This window comes from Cephus cinctus, unplaced genomic scaffold (assembly GCF_000341935.2).
Source record: "Cephus cinctus unplaced genomic scaffold, Ccin1 Ccin1_scaffold0754, whole genome shotgun sequence".
In the NCBI taxonomy this organism is placed as follows: Eukaryota; Metazoa; Arthropoda; class Insecta; order Hymenoptera; family Cephidae; genus Cephus; species Cephus cinctus.
Genome location: NW_014333364.1, coordinates 46866 through 64618, shown reverse-complemented (window position 1 = coordinate 64618; position 17753 = coordinate 46866). Strand labels below are relative to the sequence as shown.

At 39.0% G+C, this 17753-nt stretch overlaps 1 protein-coding gene across 8 annotated transcripts in view; it reads right to left on the bottom strand.

Annotated features, from left to right (window-relative positions):
- LOC107270411 (kinesin-like protein KIF13B) overlaps positions 1 to 17753 on the bottom strand; it is a 46159-nt gene that overhangs the window by 20809 nt on the left and 7597 nt on the right. For all 8 annotated transcript variants that reach the window (XM_015745408.2, XM_015745410.2, XM_015745414.2 and 5 more), the window contains exons 3-4: positions 2193 to 2356; positions 730 to 998 (exon numbers count right to left, since the gene is read on the bottom strand). In XM_015745408.2, coding sequence (XP_015600894.1) covers positions 730 to 998; positions 2193 to 2356 — 433 coding nt within the window. The remainder of the gene's footprint in view (positions 1 to 729; positions 999 to 2192; positions 2357 to 17753) is intronic.

Below are 17753 nucleotides of genomic sequence, written 5' to 3'. Positions count from 1 at the left end.
AAAGAAAAAAATTTTTAAAAAAAAAAAAAAAAAAAAAAAAAAAATACACAAATTTGCAGTCGCCTCTACAGTAAACGTTACACGTCGTGCACGAAACCGTAATATCTACGCATAGCAAATAGCAATTAACGTCAGTGATTATAATTATCAATTCAACTGTCTCACGCGTTATATGAAACTCGGCGAAAAAAATCTTCCGAGAATACCAAGATTCCCTGTTTACATTGCGAGTACTTAACTTTTAACAGAATAATTTAATCGCAGCCAAGATAGTATTCATGACGAAAGCATAAATAGTCCGGACTATAAGAGGATGAACGCTATAAGAATTATAATTTTCAATTACAAAAAAATTGTCAAATTAATTTATCAAGTAGGACGATGGGGAACTTGGATCGAGCCTGGCCCTAAAATCTACAACGATACGTCGCCCATAGTAAGCTAATAGTGGGGAATAAAAAAAAGATTTTTTTATATTATTTTCCAAAAATTAATCAGACAAAATAAATATTTGCGACGCAATAAAGTATCTAATTGAATTCACAAGGATGTAGCAAGAGGACGAATGAAGCAGTTTGTTTTTGTGACGATTTTTGAAATCCCACGCAAAGAACAAAGGACAATATGAAAACGTAGGCACGATATGCGGGCTAAGAAAAAAATTGATGCATGAACAAAGAACAAAGATAATCAGGGAACATTAAGGTCAGGAGCGATGACGTAATTTACCTGAAAGGATGTAACCGCGAGCTGACTAAGGCCATCGACGTAAGGTCCCAGGACATTGTGCTCCCTGACCTTGAGCGATTGCTTGTTCTGCTTAGGATCAAGGAGGTCGTGGACCTTCTCGTTGTAGATTTCCATGTAAGAGACCTCGACCTTGTAGGTGAGTTCGAAGCTTTGCTGCTTCGCAATCAGGTCGAAGAGGTTGTCGCAAAGTCGAGGAATAATGCCTTTATTGTCGCCACTGCCCATCATCGTGTAAGACTTCCCCGAGCCTGAAGAAGACGTTCGCAATATTATTATTCAAGGGCGGTAGTTGCTTTCCTTAGGAAGCGCTGCAAGTGCAAGTCTTCCGCTAAATCTCAATATGCTCTGGCTTATGGGGCAGTTGACATTTAACACTTGCCGTGCACCGGTGGGTCTCTCGGACCCGATTTCTTCGACTTGAGCGTACGGCTCTCGAATTCCTACAACATTCTTGGAAACGTCTACAGCCGAGCGCACCTAACGTGATTACTTGACAGGCTGGAAAATGGCTGATTTTATTAAGAAAAAGAAATCCTTTACAGTGAATAATACTAATTTAAGGATTTTCATAAATGTCTGTTTTCTATTAGTATAAAAATTGCACTGATCAGTCGATATGATATTTCATGAAGTTTAAAGGCGAATCCTAAAGATTCATTGTCACGTGAATTTGAGAAGGTACTTAGTCACGATCCACGTGATGCGGATAAGTTTGTTAGATGAGATAATTATTATAATGGATGAGACAGCGTAGGGTTCGGCTTACGTATTCGTATATTTACTCGTAGACCAGGTGAGCAAACATAACCTGACAAATTGGTATTAAGTAAGCAACCTTTAAGGATGACAGGAAATGAAGTAGCAATAATAATAAAAATAATCATTTCTGTCGATCATATTACGGAAAAATATTGATACCATGTCAAAAAGAAAAAAAAAAAAGAAAACAGTAATTGCTAAGAAAAAGTTGAAATAATTTCTGAACATTCTTACAAAGTGTCATCAAGTCATATAGATAAAATAATAATTCAAATAACTCCCTGACACTTCACTGAGTTTTTCCAGCAGTGTTGCCAGATCGAAAGTAAAAAAAGATTATAAGAATCGGGCAAGATATCGCATGACTGTAATCCAACCTGTAGCCTGGACCAAAAAACTTGGTCTCGTGTCAAACGAGCGAGCGCCCAAAAAAAATTTAAAAAAACAACTACAAAGATAAAAATTCCTTTTTTCGAGTTCCGTACACGTCTCTTTAGTACTGGCAATATATAATTTTCAATTATACCAACATACGCATCTGCCCTTACGTTGCTCAACAAATGCGCCCTAACGATTTCATACGTTATTACTTCTTATCCACGCAGATGACGTATGCATACACCCTTTTGATTTTAGCCATAGAGTATTGTCAAAAAAGAAGGAAAAATTATCTTCGGACATACCGGTCTGTCCATAAGCGAATATGCAAGCATTGTATCCCTGGAAAGCATTGTCCAAAATGTCACGTCCCAGAGCATTGAAGACGACTTCTTGGCTGGCGAAGTTTTCCGATCCAGGTTCCAACGAGTAGAAGCAGTGATCGAATGCAAATGTTTTTGGTTTGTTTCTGTAATCAAAATTGAAAAAAAAAATACATGATTAATAAACATCCCAAAAGTTTGGCAATTTCATAACCGAAGGATAATTTATGGTAATAATAAAAAAAAAAAAAAATTTATACCAGTAACTAATTTACGTGAAGATTGAAAATTCGTATACACGATAACACGCGACTTGGCAAATCGTTAAAAATAGAGATCGCAATTACTCCAACTTCCGTCTCCTATTGATTTATCGGTAAACGGTACGGTTTACTGTTTACTGATAATTCGATAACTACACAGAGTCAGTATTTGTGCATCGTTTTTACCCAATTTCAAAAAGTACCGGGTACTTCGCCATTTATCAGAATTTCACGCGACAGCCTAATACGGATCGCCTGAAAAATCCTTGTGACAGATATTGGAATTTTTCCAAAATTATTTTTTGCTTCCGTCTCTCATTAATATTGATATCTCATGTCACACGGGACATTACTCATATTCGTTAGGTCTGGCTCGGCCGTCCGGCGGTTATTGATTTTAAATTTATTCGTGAAATCACAAATCCGAAACGCCCTGCAGATTGACATTGCGAGGCAACGTAAAGTTTAGCAGGCGTGCAATGTTAAAGAGAAGATGCACGGTACACTGGCAAAGTACAGCAGCAGCATAGTAAGGAGTATATTGATCTGCAAGGCAGCCAACCCTCTGCAACTATAACACAACCCTCAGGCACCCGGACAACTATTTTCTTAGGTTTCTGACAGATCCTTATTTTTTTCTTCATAAAACTTCAGCTCGCCATCAAACTCCTGGAAGTAGCATGAAAGGGCCTCAGCGATATAAAGTTGAATGGGTCGACATAAAGTTTAAATGATTGACGCAAGAACAGTATTAACCTATTGATTTTTGTAGAAATCAATAACACGTCAAGTATAACGTACGTGGGCTGATAAAAAAAAAATGCTTCACTCTCCAAGAATATTGAGGTACGGTAATTTATTAACGAGGGCACAGATTGATTTTTTCTTTAAAAAAATGTATATCGGTCTTCTACCATCAATTTGCTAAAATTTATCTTGCACAAGTGCCGTCATTAAGATAGGACTGATTAATCAATAATTTTTTTTAAAGATTTATATTAAATTTTAATTACCTTAATTGCAGGTGAATTACCATATTTTGTTATGTTACCGTTATTACCAATTGTAATAATGTATTCAGGTTTTAGTAATAATTTTAGCAGCATGTCAAATTTTCTAATATGGACCAGTGAGGCTGCAAGAATTTTATATACAAAGATCCGAGCATCGAAAAGAATGAAACTCGCATGAGTATTTTACAAATAAAGTCACAGCTGCGACGAGATATTATGTAGCATCGGATGACTGTCCTGTAGGAGAATGAACGAATCGGCGAAAAGCAGAAATATCAATGTGTGAATATCCACTGCTATTCCTCGTACGAGAAGAATCCATAAGTTTGAATGATCGTGTAAAATATCATCCGATAAAGAAATATTCGGATCGCAGAGCAGTGGGAAAGAATTGAGCAATGCGCTAACAGAAAGCTGGTCGTCGAGAAGGTCGAGGATGTATCGACTAAGTAGGTCTAGTCCGTCCAGTAAATGTAACTTATGATGCGGGTTAACGATGGCACCTAGAACCGAGTATCAAGGCAAAGCGCGATCAATCATAGAGGGGACTTGTGGTCACTTCTGCCTACGTTCTACTTCGGTTCCAGCTACACGCTGGGATATAGGGTAGTTTAGCCGATTTATTCAATCTCAAGCTCGATCGATTGAGCTTCCATTGTATTGGACTCTCGACTGCGAAAAGCTTCGTTATTCGGCGTAGAAAGCATCGCTGATGGAAAAAGTCTTATACTCTTTGGTCTCCGCTGTATGAAATAAAAATCACTTGTTTTTCATTTATTTTTATTTTGCGTTTCGCCCTAACGTCATTTCTCTTCCACTATTTCGTTGTACCTTTGAAATCACGTTTTTGTGCACTGCATAGATACACGCACCGTGGAAAAAAAAAAAAAAAAAATCGTCCCAACCTGGCCTTGAACTCGCAACTTTTGGTTGAACCGACGAAACTTCGATGCAGATGACCGAGCGTTTTGTTGATTGAATTACATCATTTTTCATAGATTCAAATACGTACTGTTATCGCGCATCAGTTTCGTATCGATGACTGTCAGGTAATTCCGTAAGTAACGTGGTTCTCAGGTATTTCTCTAATATTGATAAAAACTGTATAACTCATGGCATGCCCTGATACGATTGACCTTGTTACGACGAAATGTCACTTGATGCCAGGCGTAGTTGAGCTAATCTTCTCGGTGAAAATTAATTGTTTAAAAATACAATGTAATAGAGAATTAGGTTGGGTTGGGCTAGACACAACATCGAGCGGAGGCCTGAACTTTTGTTGTTGGCTCAACGTAACGTCTAAACCACATCGGTGGCTCGACCTTCAAATTTGTTTGGTCGAATGAACTGCCAGCTTTGAAATACACTGTATCAGCTGATTCCCAGACCCTTGGGTATTAGCATAACCAAGTACGATGTTGGTTTTATCTGAACGTTGACGTTAAATTCATTCCTTTGCTAATTCACCAAATGGCGAATAACGCTGGAACAATACGGCACGCGACTGACTGCAGTATTCTGTTGCACGTAACAGAAATATACATATATACGTTGATCGCTGCTATATTCATTCGAGAGAGCAGTCATTCGATCCTATTGCAATCGCATCGTCCGAATCAAGCAAAAACTATCAGCTCGAGCCTTTAGTAATTCCAAATATTATTAATACTATTAATATTTTTTCCTGACCTTCGTTCGATCCAATCTATCAAGTTCTCAACCTACACGTAAAATCAAGATAGGTGACGAGGGTGACGCATACCGTATTTGGGAAGTCACGGGAGTCAGCAATAGTCTCGACGGGGGCATTTCTATGAATATATTTTTAGGCAGCACTGCGCGAGACATGGGAGTTTCGTGAATGCGCCATGAAAACAAAGGAATTTATGTGCGTTGCTAAGCGAATTTACCAGCCAAGTTGATCGCGTTGAAAGGCGAATGGCTGATGCAGTAAGAATTGTAGACGTCCAAGCAGTTCTGCTGTGCGCATGCGCAGAGATCGTAAAATCTAACGTCAAATTTATTCAAACATTCCGTACTGTCAGCCGAACGGATCGAGTTGACATTTACACGTGAAATTAAATTCCGGATACACATTTGCAAATCTCCAGTACATCCGGTTTCGGAGTTCTGCATTTTACTTTATTTTTTTTTTTTGCAATGGCGAACGCATGACACGCGAACGATATTTTATGCAGGTATATACCCGTTAATGGTTAACGACTGATGGCTCGTAATTATTTTGTGAGGTTTCAGGTAAAATGAGATTTCCCGTGACACATTTGATTACAAAGGAGAGCGAGGCGAAAACATGCCAGTGAAATTGGATAAAAAAGGACTGAAATAAAACCAGAATATAGAATGACTGTCGCGTGACGGAGCCTCTTGGATTATAGTGGTATTGTCGAGTTTGCGGACGGACCGACCTTAGAGTCAGTGAGACACGCGAGCCGTTGCAGTGATCAAGATTTAAAATGGTCAGCCAGCCGCCCTTTACACAACCAGACTATTCAGACTATTTACAGGGACCTTCCGATGACGTACGTCGGAGCACTCGGTCACATGATAGAATTGTCTCGAACACGAGAGAGTTGAGTTTACGGCAGAACGAAGTTTATCGAAGAGCAATGGAATCAACCTGCGATGTGTAATAAGAAAAAATTTATAAAACAAAAAAAAAATGCGACATAGTGAAAAAGACAAATTTCCATGGATCATTGAGATAAGGGAATTGAGAGCCGAAAAATAATTCGTCGCCACGCTTCCTAGAGATTTCATTGCTTTCGAACTGTCAAAATATGACAGATCGGACACGTGGACCAACCGTAACGAAATATTTTAATGCAAATGGAATTAAACCGAACATGAAATTCCATAAAGATTTATCTAATCCCGTTGAATCAGCTAGCAAAGGCGTATAGGAGTTGCATAATTACTCTGAATAATAACGTTCGCAGTATATCGATTTACGGCTTATATCGGCAAAGCTTCGGCTATTCGACCAAAGTCAGCAGTGGCTTCGTTAACGGTACAGCCGTTACACGAGTTTCTCGGGGGATGAACCTCTGTAGGATGGTGTAAGATTTTTTAATCCAAAACTTTAAAGAAATAGAAAGAGCAAAAAGGTTAAGCTCGAAGAACCTAAGAGAGAAAAGGAAAGACAAACAAAAATGCAAAGGCGAAGGAAGTATGCGAGGAGAGGAAATAAGCGAATTTCTTCCTTCGTAGAGATCTCGTTTAACAGTCAGTTCGTCAAAGCCAAAAGCAGGAGTTTAAAACTCTTTGTTTTTCAAGATCTTGACTAACTGCGAAGGATGCATAAGAAATTCCAAAGAAAAATATCAGCCTGATAGAGGGAAGGAAGGGCGGAAAAAATATAGGGGCAAACTGGAGCAAACCGATTATACGGGGATAAAGTTTTTTTTTTAACGTTGCATAATATGACGAATGTCATTCAACCTCATAGAGAACTGAAATCGGTTTAATGTTTCTGGTAATTTACCAGAATTTAAATCTATAGCCAAGGAGCACTTTTAAAATAATCGTAATAATATATATATATATTGATCGAAAATAACGAGGGTTTCGTCGTTCAATGGAAACGATCCCATTCTCATTTCAACCATTAGCGGTGCAGTTGAAAGAACGAGCGGCCTCTGAATATATAAAATCTACCTAGAACGAATGAAATGAAACGGATCTCCGTTAATAATATTAATGATGGTAAAAAACGAAGGTTTGTTAAATGAACTGAGGTTTTTATCTCGTATTTACTTTTGGTATCGCACGAAGTATCGATCGCGTTGCTGTTAAATATATTATAACAATCATATACGTGGAATGTGTCTGTGCGACTTATACAACCTGCGTTACCGAAGAAAGCAAAGAAGAAGGAAACGAGAATCAGCAGAAAAAGTCAATCGAAAGCGAATGAAGTTCATGGCTCGGAAGTGGTAAATTGAATTGGACTTTTTCTTGGAGTCATAGCTACGTCACAGTTGATGGGCGTGCATTTGCCACAATCGAGCTGGACGCCTAGCGGGGAAAGCCCGTACCTTCTTTAAATTGCCAGACGAACGTCCCAATCCTATTATGCGTTACTCCTACGTATAATTGGACGACGAGTTTGATGTTTTCTGTTTGACAGCTCGAAAGCAATGAAGTCTGTAAGAAGGCGCACGTGTCACTGAACGAGGTATTTGTTAAAAATATTCATCTATTTTAACGTATATTTATACGTTATAAAAGCCACGTGTGATTTTCTAAAGACTGGATCGCTTGGGAAATGTCAAAAAAAAACATATTGACCTCGTGAATCTGACCTGTATAAACTTTTAATTGTAATTGAGCGCAATTTTTATCACGAGAGAAATTTGACAGTAATTTTGAATTATTAAAAAATAATTTCTTATCGATTCATAATTTAATCGATACTACAGTCATTCCGTAGAGACTCCCTTATCGATAGGACGTTGCAGAAGAATTGAAATTACCTTATTAGGGAAAATGCATATTGAAGAAATATAATGCAATATATGTAATGTATTGTTACTGAGGTCCCGAGAATACGATCGAATTTCCACATATAACCATACGATATAGTTATTTAAAGCACATAAGGGCAAATAGACGGCAACTCTGTGCTTGGTAGGAAATGAATGTTTACTTGAAAATGCGAAAAAACGTGGAACGAATTGCGAAAGGTTCGACGTTTGGCGGATAAGGGGTGAATGAAGGTTTGGTTAGGTTGCAAAAGTAGCCGATGGAGAAGGTAACTTGGACTCTAGGTAAACGTGGAAATGTAGTTCAGGAAGTGGTAGGGAGGGGACACAAAGGTATGGCGGAAGCACTAGGGACTCCTAGTGCCTTTCGTGTTAAGGGTCGAGGGTCCAGGGCGTGTGCTGCCATCCCAAACCAAAATTTACTGGCAAGCTGTGAATTTGCTGTCGCGAACGAGCCCGGAGGAATTTCATTTAGACCTTCGGCTATTTTCCTACAAGATAAATTGAACGGCTTCCTAAATAGAATGGAATACATGCTTCCTCTCTTACCGTAAGTATTCCATTTTCTTTTGATTTTTTTTTTTTTTTTTTACAAAGTGCAAAAAAAGATATACGCCCGAGATAATATTAATTCTCGTGGAAATATTTTATTTTTATCTTTCAAAATTAAGGAAGAAATGTGGCTGCTCGTGACGAAAAAAAATTGTTTTTTTTTCTTCTTCATTAGACTTTCAGAAGGCTATTCATTTTTCTTCTTGAACACATATAGAATCTAAACGAAGGTATGTGAAAATATAGATGTTACGAATACGAGTGCTAACGAAAAGTACTGTAATGGTTTCACACACTCTTTTAGTATGAAATTAGTCGAAAATCAATCAAAAAAAAAAAACATTATACTAATTATTGGTAACGATAGTTGTGTTATTTTCGACCAAAAGTAAATTAGCGAGGATAACGATTACATTGGTCTGTTGTAAGTACTTTGACGAATGACTGTATTTTTCTTTTTTAACGAATTTTAAGTCAAACATTAAGGCGAAGTTTTTGTTATCAGATCTTCGTCAAGGGATGTAACAAGGACGATTTGATAACGTTGACCGAATAACAAATATCTTATGCAATACTGCTGACAGCTGTTGCGACGAACCGTTTCATGTATGTGAAAAAAAATTGTTAAAAACGGTAGTATTGAGCTGCCCTGGCAAGAAAAGAAAGATCGAAAAAAAATTGCGGTAAATTTAAAAAAACCTATGTTTCTGATTGACCGATTTGGTTAGTTTTCTTATTCAGCACTGATAAATATTTGCACAATTAGTAAGAAAAAACGAAATCAAAATTTCTTGTACAAGCTTCGAAAACAGTTATATAGTTTTTGTAGAATTTCTAATATCTATAATTTTCGTTCCCTTAACGAGTCGTGACGTTTCACAAGATTTTCATATACGCGTGACCAGGCGTTGGTGTTAAAAAAAAAAAAAAGAATCTTCCGTTAGAAAGCAAAATTTTGCACAACGTTGAAAACCCAAATGAATATAAGCAGAGAAGAAGTAACATTCGACAAAGTACACGTTTGAGGATCAAACTTTCTAACGTGGAAATAAATTCGCGTTAAATCGAGTAGAAATTCACGCAATATTTGCAGAAAATTGCGAAAGGGTAGCCACGAATAAGAAAGTTTGCTCGTTTAACGGCGTGGAAAATTATGCAATTTGTATATGTACAGAGTGGCGAAAAACTCTCGAATCGGACCTCTAACGGAAGACGTGGGTTGGCCGCAATCATCATTTTCCAAAGTTTCGTCCCTCCTTGCCGGAGGAGCTTCCTCCCTCCGGAGACTCCTGGCGACGTAATTGCATTCCGAGAAATTTGAGGAAATTAAATTCGCAAGAACGACCTCGCTTAATTGCGGCTTGCCTTACGAGCAAGAACAAAATACATTTGGCATACGGTATACGTAACGTCATGTCGCGTGGCTTCCGGTTAAAATCCAAAATCCTAAACTTGCCCGAATTACCCAACCAGCAGAGCCATCGCGCGCCGTAACCGCATAACAGACATTGAAGCGAATAAAAATTCCAATGAGCATAGCTACGCGAATGCAGCCAGTTAATCGCCAACTCAAATCGGCTACCCAAACGCATTGAAATCCAATTCAATTTGGACACCAGGTACGGCATACCCGAAATATCATGAACGACTGACCGATCTCCTAGCTGCCGAGTCTCAAGAATTTCGAATAGGAAATTTCGGAAAAAAAAAAATGAATTTACAATTCCATTCAAATTCCAACTGATAACCTAACCTAAGGAACTCTGATTAAACGTATTAACGTTCATTACTACAAAATTTAGCTGTATAATACGATGAAAATGAAGGAATAAAAAAAGAATATCATTCGCCAAACGCATTCGTACGTGGATATGGGTAATATTTATTATATGAGTATTTTTCTGAAATTTCGGGTAAAATCGAATAAAGCGAAGTGCGTGATATCGGACTCGTGTGAGTCAAAACGTGTGAAATACATTTCCTCCAGGCACGTAGGTATCGATCATACTCTGGTGCGATTGGCGAAAGAGCGAGGGAGAGGGCAAGGGTGGGTGGGTAAGGGGTTAACAGTAATAGCCTTAATGCGTGAGGAAAGGTGAGAAGGAAAAAGAGATGCCTGAACTACGGAAAGGAAGGGTTCATAAAAATCGCATGCCACCTACTAACCTCACGAACGTAAGGTCAAGGACTTTTCTTATCTCAGTGAAAATTCAGGTCAACTTTTGCTCATAAAAATCCTATTACTAGATGAAAAATGTTAAGACGCGTTAATTAGATTTTTGTAGTCTCAAAATTTTGCTTAGACTCTTTTCACGCTTTTTAACAGAATAATCATTCATTTCTGTTTGGTCAACTCCAATGCTACCATTTCGAACGATGTATAACCGTTTCGTTAGGTGGCGTGACACTGAATCAAAAAAGAGGTCGAGGTCTCCGCGTAATTCGCGAGACAAATTTATCATCGTTTCTTAACGCAAAGCGCTGCGTACATAGGAGAAAAAGAAATCTCGTACCTGAGAATTCGTGAACTACCGGTCAAAAATTGCTACAACCCGGTAGACGCTACTTTTTCTCCTTATCAGTGTAAATCGTGACAATAGTAAATTTTCAAACGAAAAATGATGCTCGAATTTTTTTTTTTTTTTTTTTCGAAGAAATCTAAACTGCCGAAAAATTAACAAAATCAGCACGACTGAAATTGATCCTCCGGTCGCTTCAATGACTGCGTTGGATTCGCGATTGTAAAATGTTGTATCTTCGATGTGATTAGAAAATTTTTATTTTTTATTTCAATTATTTATACGCTTACCAAATGCAGGATCGAGCGTGCGAATCTTACGGAGAATATCGTGCATAGGATTTATGTGTAATTTTCTCTAAGATAGACTACGAGGATTAATCTTAATGTCAGGACTGTATCAAGTTGAGGTGGATCGTTATCATTAGGCCGTCTCGTATACTTTACGTACTCTATACTTCATACGTGAGCAGAGCGAAAGTAGAACACCCTAAACAGGGGGGGTCGATATTGTACAGCAGCCTCTGTGTCTGATGTATACACGGTAGGCTGAAATATATGGGTCACTTCGTGTCATTCAAATCGCTGAACCATCGTGTCCCACGTTCACCCACGTGTCGACATTTTGTTACGCGAGATGATTTGTAATTTCAAAAAAGCCAGTTTAAATATTTTTATCTAAGTAGCAATACATCCGCGTTGCACCCTCATGGACAAGAGAGGCCGTGGTCACGTATGGAGTCACGTAGGTTGAGACTATGTGGCGTCGACCTCTGACCTCGTAAAGCTGCTAAAGCTTATAAAAGCCTCAGCAATAGAATACTTAGAACTTTAAATCCCATCGCGTCGCAGTCAACCTCAAGTCGCACGAAGCGTTTGTGCTTTGGCAATGATAAACATCGGAGCTGCGTCCAGCTACAGTCGCGCCCCACGCGGGACGTGGGTTAACTAACTGATTTTTCAGCATTATACTCGATATACGCTAACTAGAATAAACTTTGTACCGTTCAGTCATACGTGCTCTGGACATTTAATCAAGGCAAGGACAATGCGCTACTTGAAATTGAGGTGCTAGAGTAAAATGCTATGAAAATTCTAATTCAATTTCCAAGTCGTGCGAATGAGCACGCGGGTGCTGAAAGCACGATAAGAGAATCGAGGTTGACAGCTTTGTCCTCCAACGTGGCCAATGTTAATACAATGTCTGTCGTTGATAATGTCGATGACGCAAAACGATACCATTTGAATTGTCTTGAATGCGACAGTCAACGGATCGACAATAGTTCGCGAGTTCTTCGACGAGCTGCGAGCACGTTTATTCGTCCTTAAATATTTCGAATAATTTAAAGGTAGTCGACAACGGTGTCTTTGCTGTTCGCGAGCATCAAAATTAATATGGTTGTAAAAAAAAAAGATTTTTGTTTAACGAATTACGAATCGATTGAAATCCAGTTGGAAAGTTGTTCGCCATTACGTCAGACAGCGTAGATTTCTGCCCGTTTTAATATTCTCTCAAATAACATTCGAACCTACTATGTCCTTTTTAACCATACGTATATAGGCTCATCCCGCGTTTGGCAAATAACCCGATTTTTGTTTAGCAATAGGGAAAACAATTTCAGCATTGGGAATAACGTGAGAAAATCCATGCCGTCTCAGACCCATTTCCCCTAGCAGTATATAATAATATGCATTACGTATAAATTTTTTTTCATCTATTTTTTTAAATTAAATTCCTGACGTCACAAAAGTGCAATTCGGTCCATGCGATATCAATTATCGAATTCCTCGTTTGTCGTTAAATTACGTGACGAACGTTACGTAAATAATTGTGAAAAAAATTATTTTGAAAATTTATTAAAAAATTTATAAGCAGAATTCACGGTTTGAGAATCACGTTGGAGAAAACTTTGTGTGCTGATAAAGACAGAGATTTTTAAATAGCTGTATTACGCATCTCGTTCGGTCCTATTTCATGCTTCCTACGTGTTGCCTTATTGAACCGACGGTTTAAGAAACGGGTGTTAATTACGGAAACAAGCAAGCCCGTATCACGCTGGACGATTAACGCGAGAACAAAAATTGATACGTGGCCGAAGAAAATATTCATACGAAAAGTTCAAGTAACGTCGATAAATTAAGTCCGCTGATTTTCGCGATAAGTCCGAGTTTGATCTGTCACGTGGTGTTGATACAAAAATAATTTTTTTTCTAACGACTGATTTATTGCTCTCCTTTTTTATATAAATATTCATACACGTATGAATATACTATAAACGATAGTGACACGTAAATTAAAAAAAAAAACATTAGCAATAGCTTCGGGGTGTCCAGGCTGCTCTGTAAAACCACGTGTCACTTGGTAAGGATCGCGTCGCTTGCCGGTGAACCGACTATAGGACTACTTGTGTATAAAAAGACCTTTTAAAGATAAACATTGAACAGCACGTATATTCATATCGATTTTGTCTCTTTGGGATAAGCGGGTAACGATATTAGTAAGTACGTATAAAGTGAATAACCTAATCCGATCCATAAATGAAAAATCTATACCTCCTTCACGTGAGATAGTTCCGAGTCGCGAGGTTAAATTGGCAATTACAATGCGCTATCGTTTCTATACCCCATTCACTGTCAGCAGATTCAATATCAGTAACATTATCAATTAACCCGCAATAAGCCATTCAGTGGCATGGACGTTTATCACGAATTCTCAAGCACGTCTACAAACCTTTTCTGCCGCATTATAAGACAGAATTCTATACTTGCTTCATATTTCGTTCAATTACACGTGTCAGCTCTCCTAACATTCAGTGCAATCGGTCAAACATCCTGACCAAGTACCAGACCCAAAACACGTGCGTAACTCATAGAGCCATAAGGGTAGAGTGAAAATAATTGTATTTTGGCAACGATATCTCGAGGGATCACGTATAACGTATTTTAAATAATAATGAAAACTCGTGGGAGCAGCGAACTCTCCGTTTCGGCCGTATTTGGCGATCGTCCAGCACGTGCGCATAGGAAGTACAGTAGCGTATAGAGGTACAACGCAGTAGTGGAAAATTTTGTAAATACATTTATGAATCATGTATCCCTGTACACGTGGATCCGCGAACACGTAAAATCGACCCACAAATCAAATCCGAGATATCGGCAAGTCATTTGCATTAAAAGTCATACGAAGGTGGCGCCACCCCCGGAGGAATTCGGTATTGGCCTAGCCTCGAACCAGGTCTGCGCCGATGCTCAGGAAGCCTGGCGCTAGACTAGCTGTCACCGTTGGCGTGAGCTCGTGAATAGCATTGGGGAATAGAACTAAGCGTTGGGGCAAACACGATAAATAAGACTGACACAGCCCTATCGAAGTTGAAAATCACAAAAGGGCCACCTTGACCCAGTCTCTGTCGAAACTTGCGCACGCGTGGACAAAGCTTGAAATATGCGATTTGCAAGACTTGCTAGCCAGAAGAGAATTTCCTTTCAGTTTGACGAAGAAGTAGACAAATTTAGTGGACTGTTGATATTCGTAAAAATGCATCGAACGTGCAATTGAGCTAATCGCGTGATTGCGTAATTAAAAAAAAAAATTAATTATTACCTGCACGGATTACAAGTACATTTTTTTTTATGCCGAGAGCGGGGATCGGTTTTTTTAAGATTCAAAATCTTTCTGCAACAATTCACCTGACAAAAGTGTCAGATCGTCCACGTGAAGCGATTTGGCGCAACACGAATTCCGTGAGACGAAAATCAATGTAAATACTTGAAAAACCGTCAATTGAAATTGAGAAATACCAGAGGGATCTGCCTACACGCGACATCCCCGATACTCAAAAATTTTTAATTGCAGTTAAGCCAATAGTTTCCGAAAAAACTTAAACCGTAAGAAAAAAAAATACAAACATAAGCGACAGTCTCGTCGATTGGGAGGATAATTAAAAAAAATGAGTAAAACTGCCCACGAATGCATTTACTGTTTACATAAAGACTATTAAAAATCATATATTTTTTCCCAACTCCTCACCTCGTCCCATAAATTCGCAAAATAAACGAAAACTGCCAATTAAAAAAATTCTCACAAAGAACCATAGGCCAGAGCATTCTGACGCAATTCTACCACGAAAGTGCATTCCCTCCTATGCCAGATTAATTAGCTGAACGCGTCGCAGCCAAGAAAATCGAGTCTCCTCCTACCGGTGAGCGTGGAAGGGAAAGTCGCCTGAAAAGTATGAGAAAAAAAAAGTATTGCAATTACATGCAATTACGCATGTGCGTGTATACTGACCGTGTGGAATTAGCATAGCACTTGCTGTGTTATTTACCGTTTGCCAACAATTAACCATAAGTAACTCTAGTTCTGGAATATAGTTGAGGTATTCGAAAGCTGACTGTACGCGACTGACTTTTTCAAAAAAAAAAAAAAAAAAAAAAAAAAACATACGACACAACGCAAATGCACGTATCCTTAGTATCCAGAAAGACACGTTATTTACTACCGTCCTAACCTTCCCCGCTTACGTTTTTAAAAAAAAAAAAAAAAAAAAAAAAAAAACATACGACACAACGCAAATGCACGTATCCTTAGTATCCAGAAAGACACGTTATTTACTACCGTCCTAACCTTCCCCGCTTACGTACATCAATTACCTACGTTTTAAGTAGTATCAACTATTATCCCAGCTCTGATGACACCCATAGAAACATACGACTGAAAAGATCCTTTTATTACTATGACTAATGGTAGCGACTGCGCATTCACCTCGTAACCGAAAAAAAAGAAAAAAAAAAAACAGAAAAAAAAACTTAAATCCTACCCTAGGAATGTGCTGGCAAAAGCCCTGAAGGTACAGCCAAAACCCGAAAAAAAAAAAAATTTGAGTTCTACGGCAATGCTGAAATATAACTGCGACACTGCATTGGCTTCGTGCAATGAGCAGATCGTCCATCCGTCTCCACGCCGCACGAAGAAGCACCGAGAGTCCCGCTAGGATCTGGCCGGAATCTTTTTTTACCCCTTTAACAGACACCCTTGTCTCGCGTAAAAAAAAGGAGTTCGTTCAACTACGTCTGGAACACGTCCAACATATTCCTGGAGAGAGGGACTCCCCTTTCAGAGGCTGGCGTGCAGCTCTCGTTCATCTCGGAGGACCATTACGATAATACATCGAATCACCGAGTTGGCGTATTTTTTATTTTTATTTATTTATTTTTTTTTTCCCCTCGATCCTCCAAACTTCGCGCTACTACTGCCCAGCCTCTGCGCTTTTGTCCTTTTGTTCTCTTCGCGTCTCACACATGCGGCCTTCGAACTTCAGGCGAAAGATGCAACTGGAGTGCATTCGATTTCTTGCCTTTGCGTATTTAACCGAATGCTTGCCTTTGCATTATGATTTAACCTTTTTAGAAATTAGCCCGTAGATTAGTGGGTAACGTTCGTATTGCACTTCGATGAATAACCCGTAAGGTCCTGGGCAATTGATTGCCCAGGATGTTACCAGACCGAGGCCGGAAAGAGTGAGGCAGTGCCAGAAAGGATAGAGAATAAGTGAAAGGAGAACGAGGGGTGCGGGGTGCGTCGATGCGCGGTAGCTAGGAAGATTACATTATGCGTCAGCAATGACGTCACTGATCGATATACTCGTCACGACATAAACGCGCAATGTGCGAGGTAGCTTAGGTACCTAGTGAACGTTCGAGAGGTTGCCTGTCATTTATTACGTGATCATCCGATTCCTCTGCTACCTGCTCAAAGGTTACTTCACTCTTGAATGCTGACGCCGTAAATAGTCGGTTCGCGAGTTCCATGTGTCTTTTTCATTCCGCACGCAGTGGCAGTCCTCCGAAAACATGATTTTTCGTCAAATAATGCAAATACATTACTGACGTACAAAAATAATATGTATCTAGCGCAAAGTTCCTGCATACTGCGTAAGAAAATATATAACGCAGTGACACGTGTTCCTTGATTACAGATTTCGTTGTTATCGACCTGTCAAAAGAAAAGGCACATCAAACGCATGAACCGACTATACCGTATATATAAACATGTCAATCGTACGGTTCGGGAACGAAGCAGGTTATGGACTATATATAAATAGAAGACTAAAAATAAAAAAAAAAAAAAAAAAAGGGAAAGCCGAAGCCTTTGGGGTGTCCAGCATTGGAGTTCAAAGCTAATCGAATGAAAGACTAAGCCCGTCGTAGAATTCCGAGTGTCTAGCATAACGCTTAACCCCTAGACCTCATGAAAATGAGTAATTGGAGAGCACGTGTTCATTGCTCCAGAGATCGCGTACTGCCCACAGGGTAAATAACCTTCGAAGTATGTTTTAAATATGAAACAGCCTGAGCAAGATTCAAATCTTAATAGATAAAATGTGTCCAAATGACGCTCGAAGTAAATATATGAATATACCCGAAATATGCTATAATGAATTAACCTGTACGTACTATATTCAGTGTTATCGCTAACGTATTAAACACAAGGCAATGCATACAGCTCCCTTAGCAGAGATTTCATATTGAAAATCCAGGGCATCTCCAGGTCCTGGCTAAGCCGGTAGAGGACCCAATGAGGACTCGGACCAACTTTGAGCCTCTGGGACAAAATGTCTACCGGGGAATTAACATGCATGCAAAGCAACATGCAAGATGTAGATCTGCACGTTGAAAACTAAAAAAAAAAAATAAAC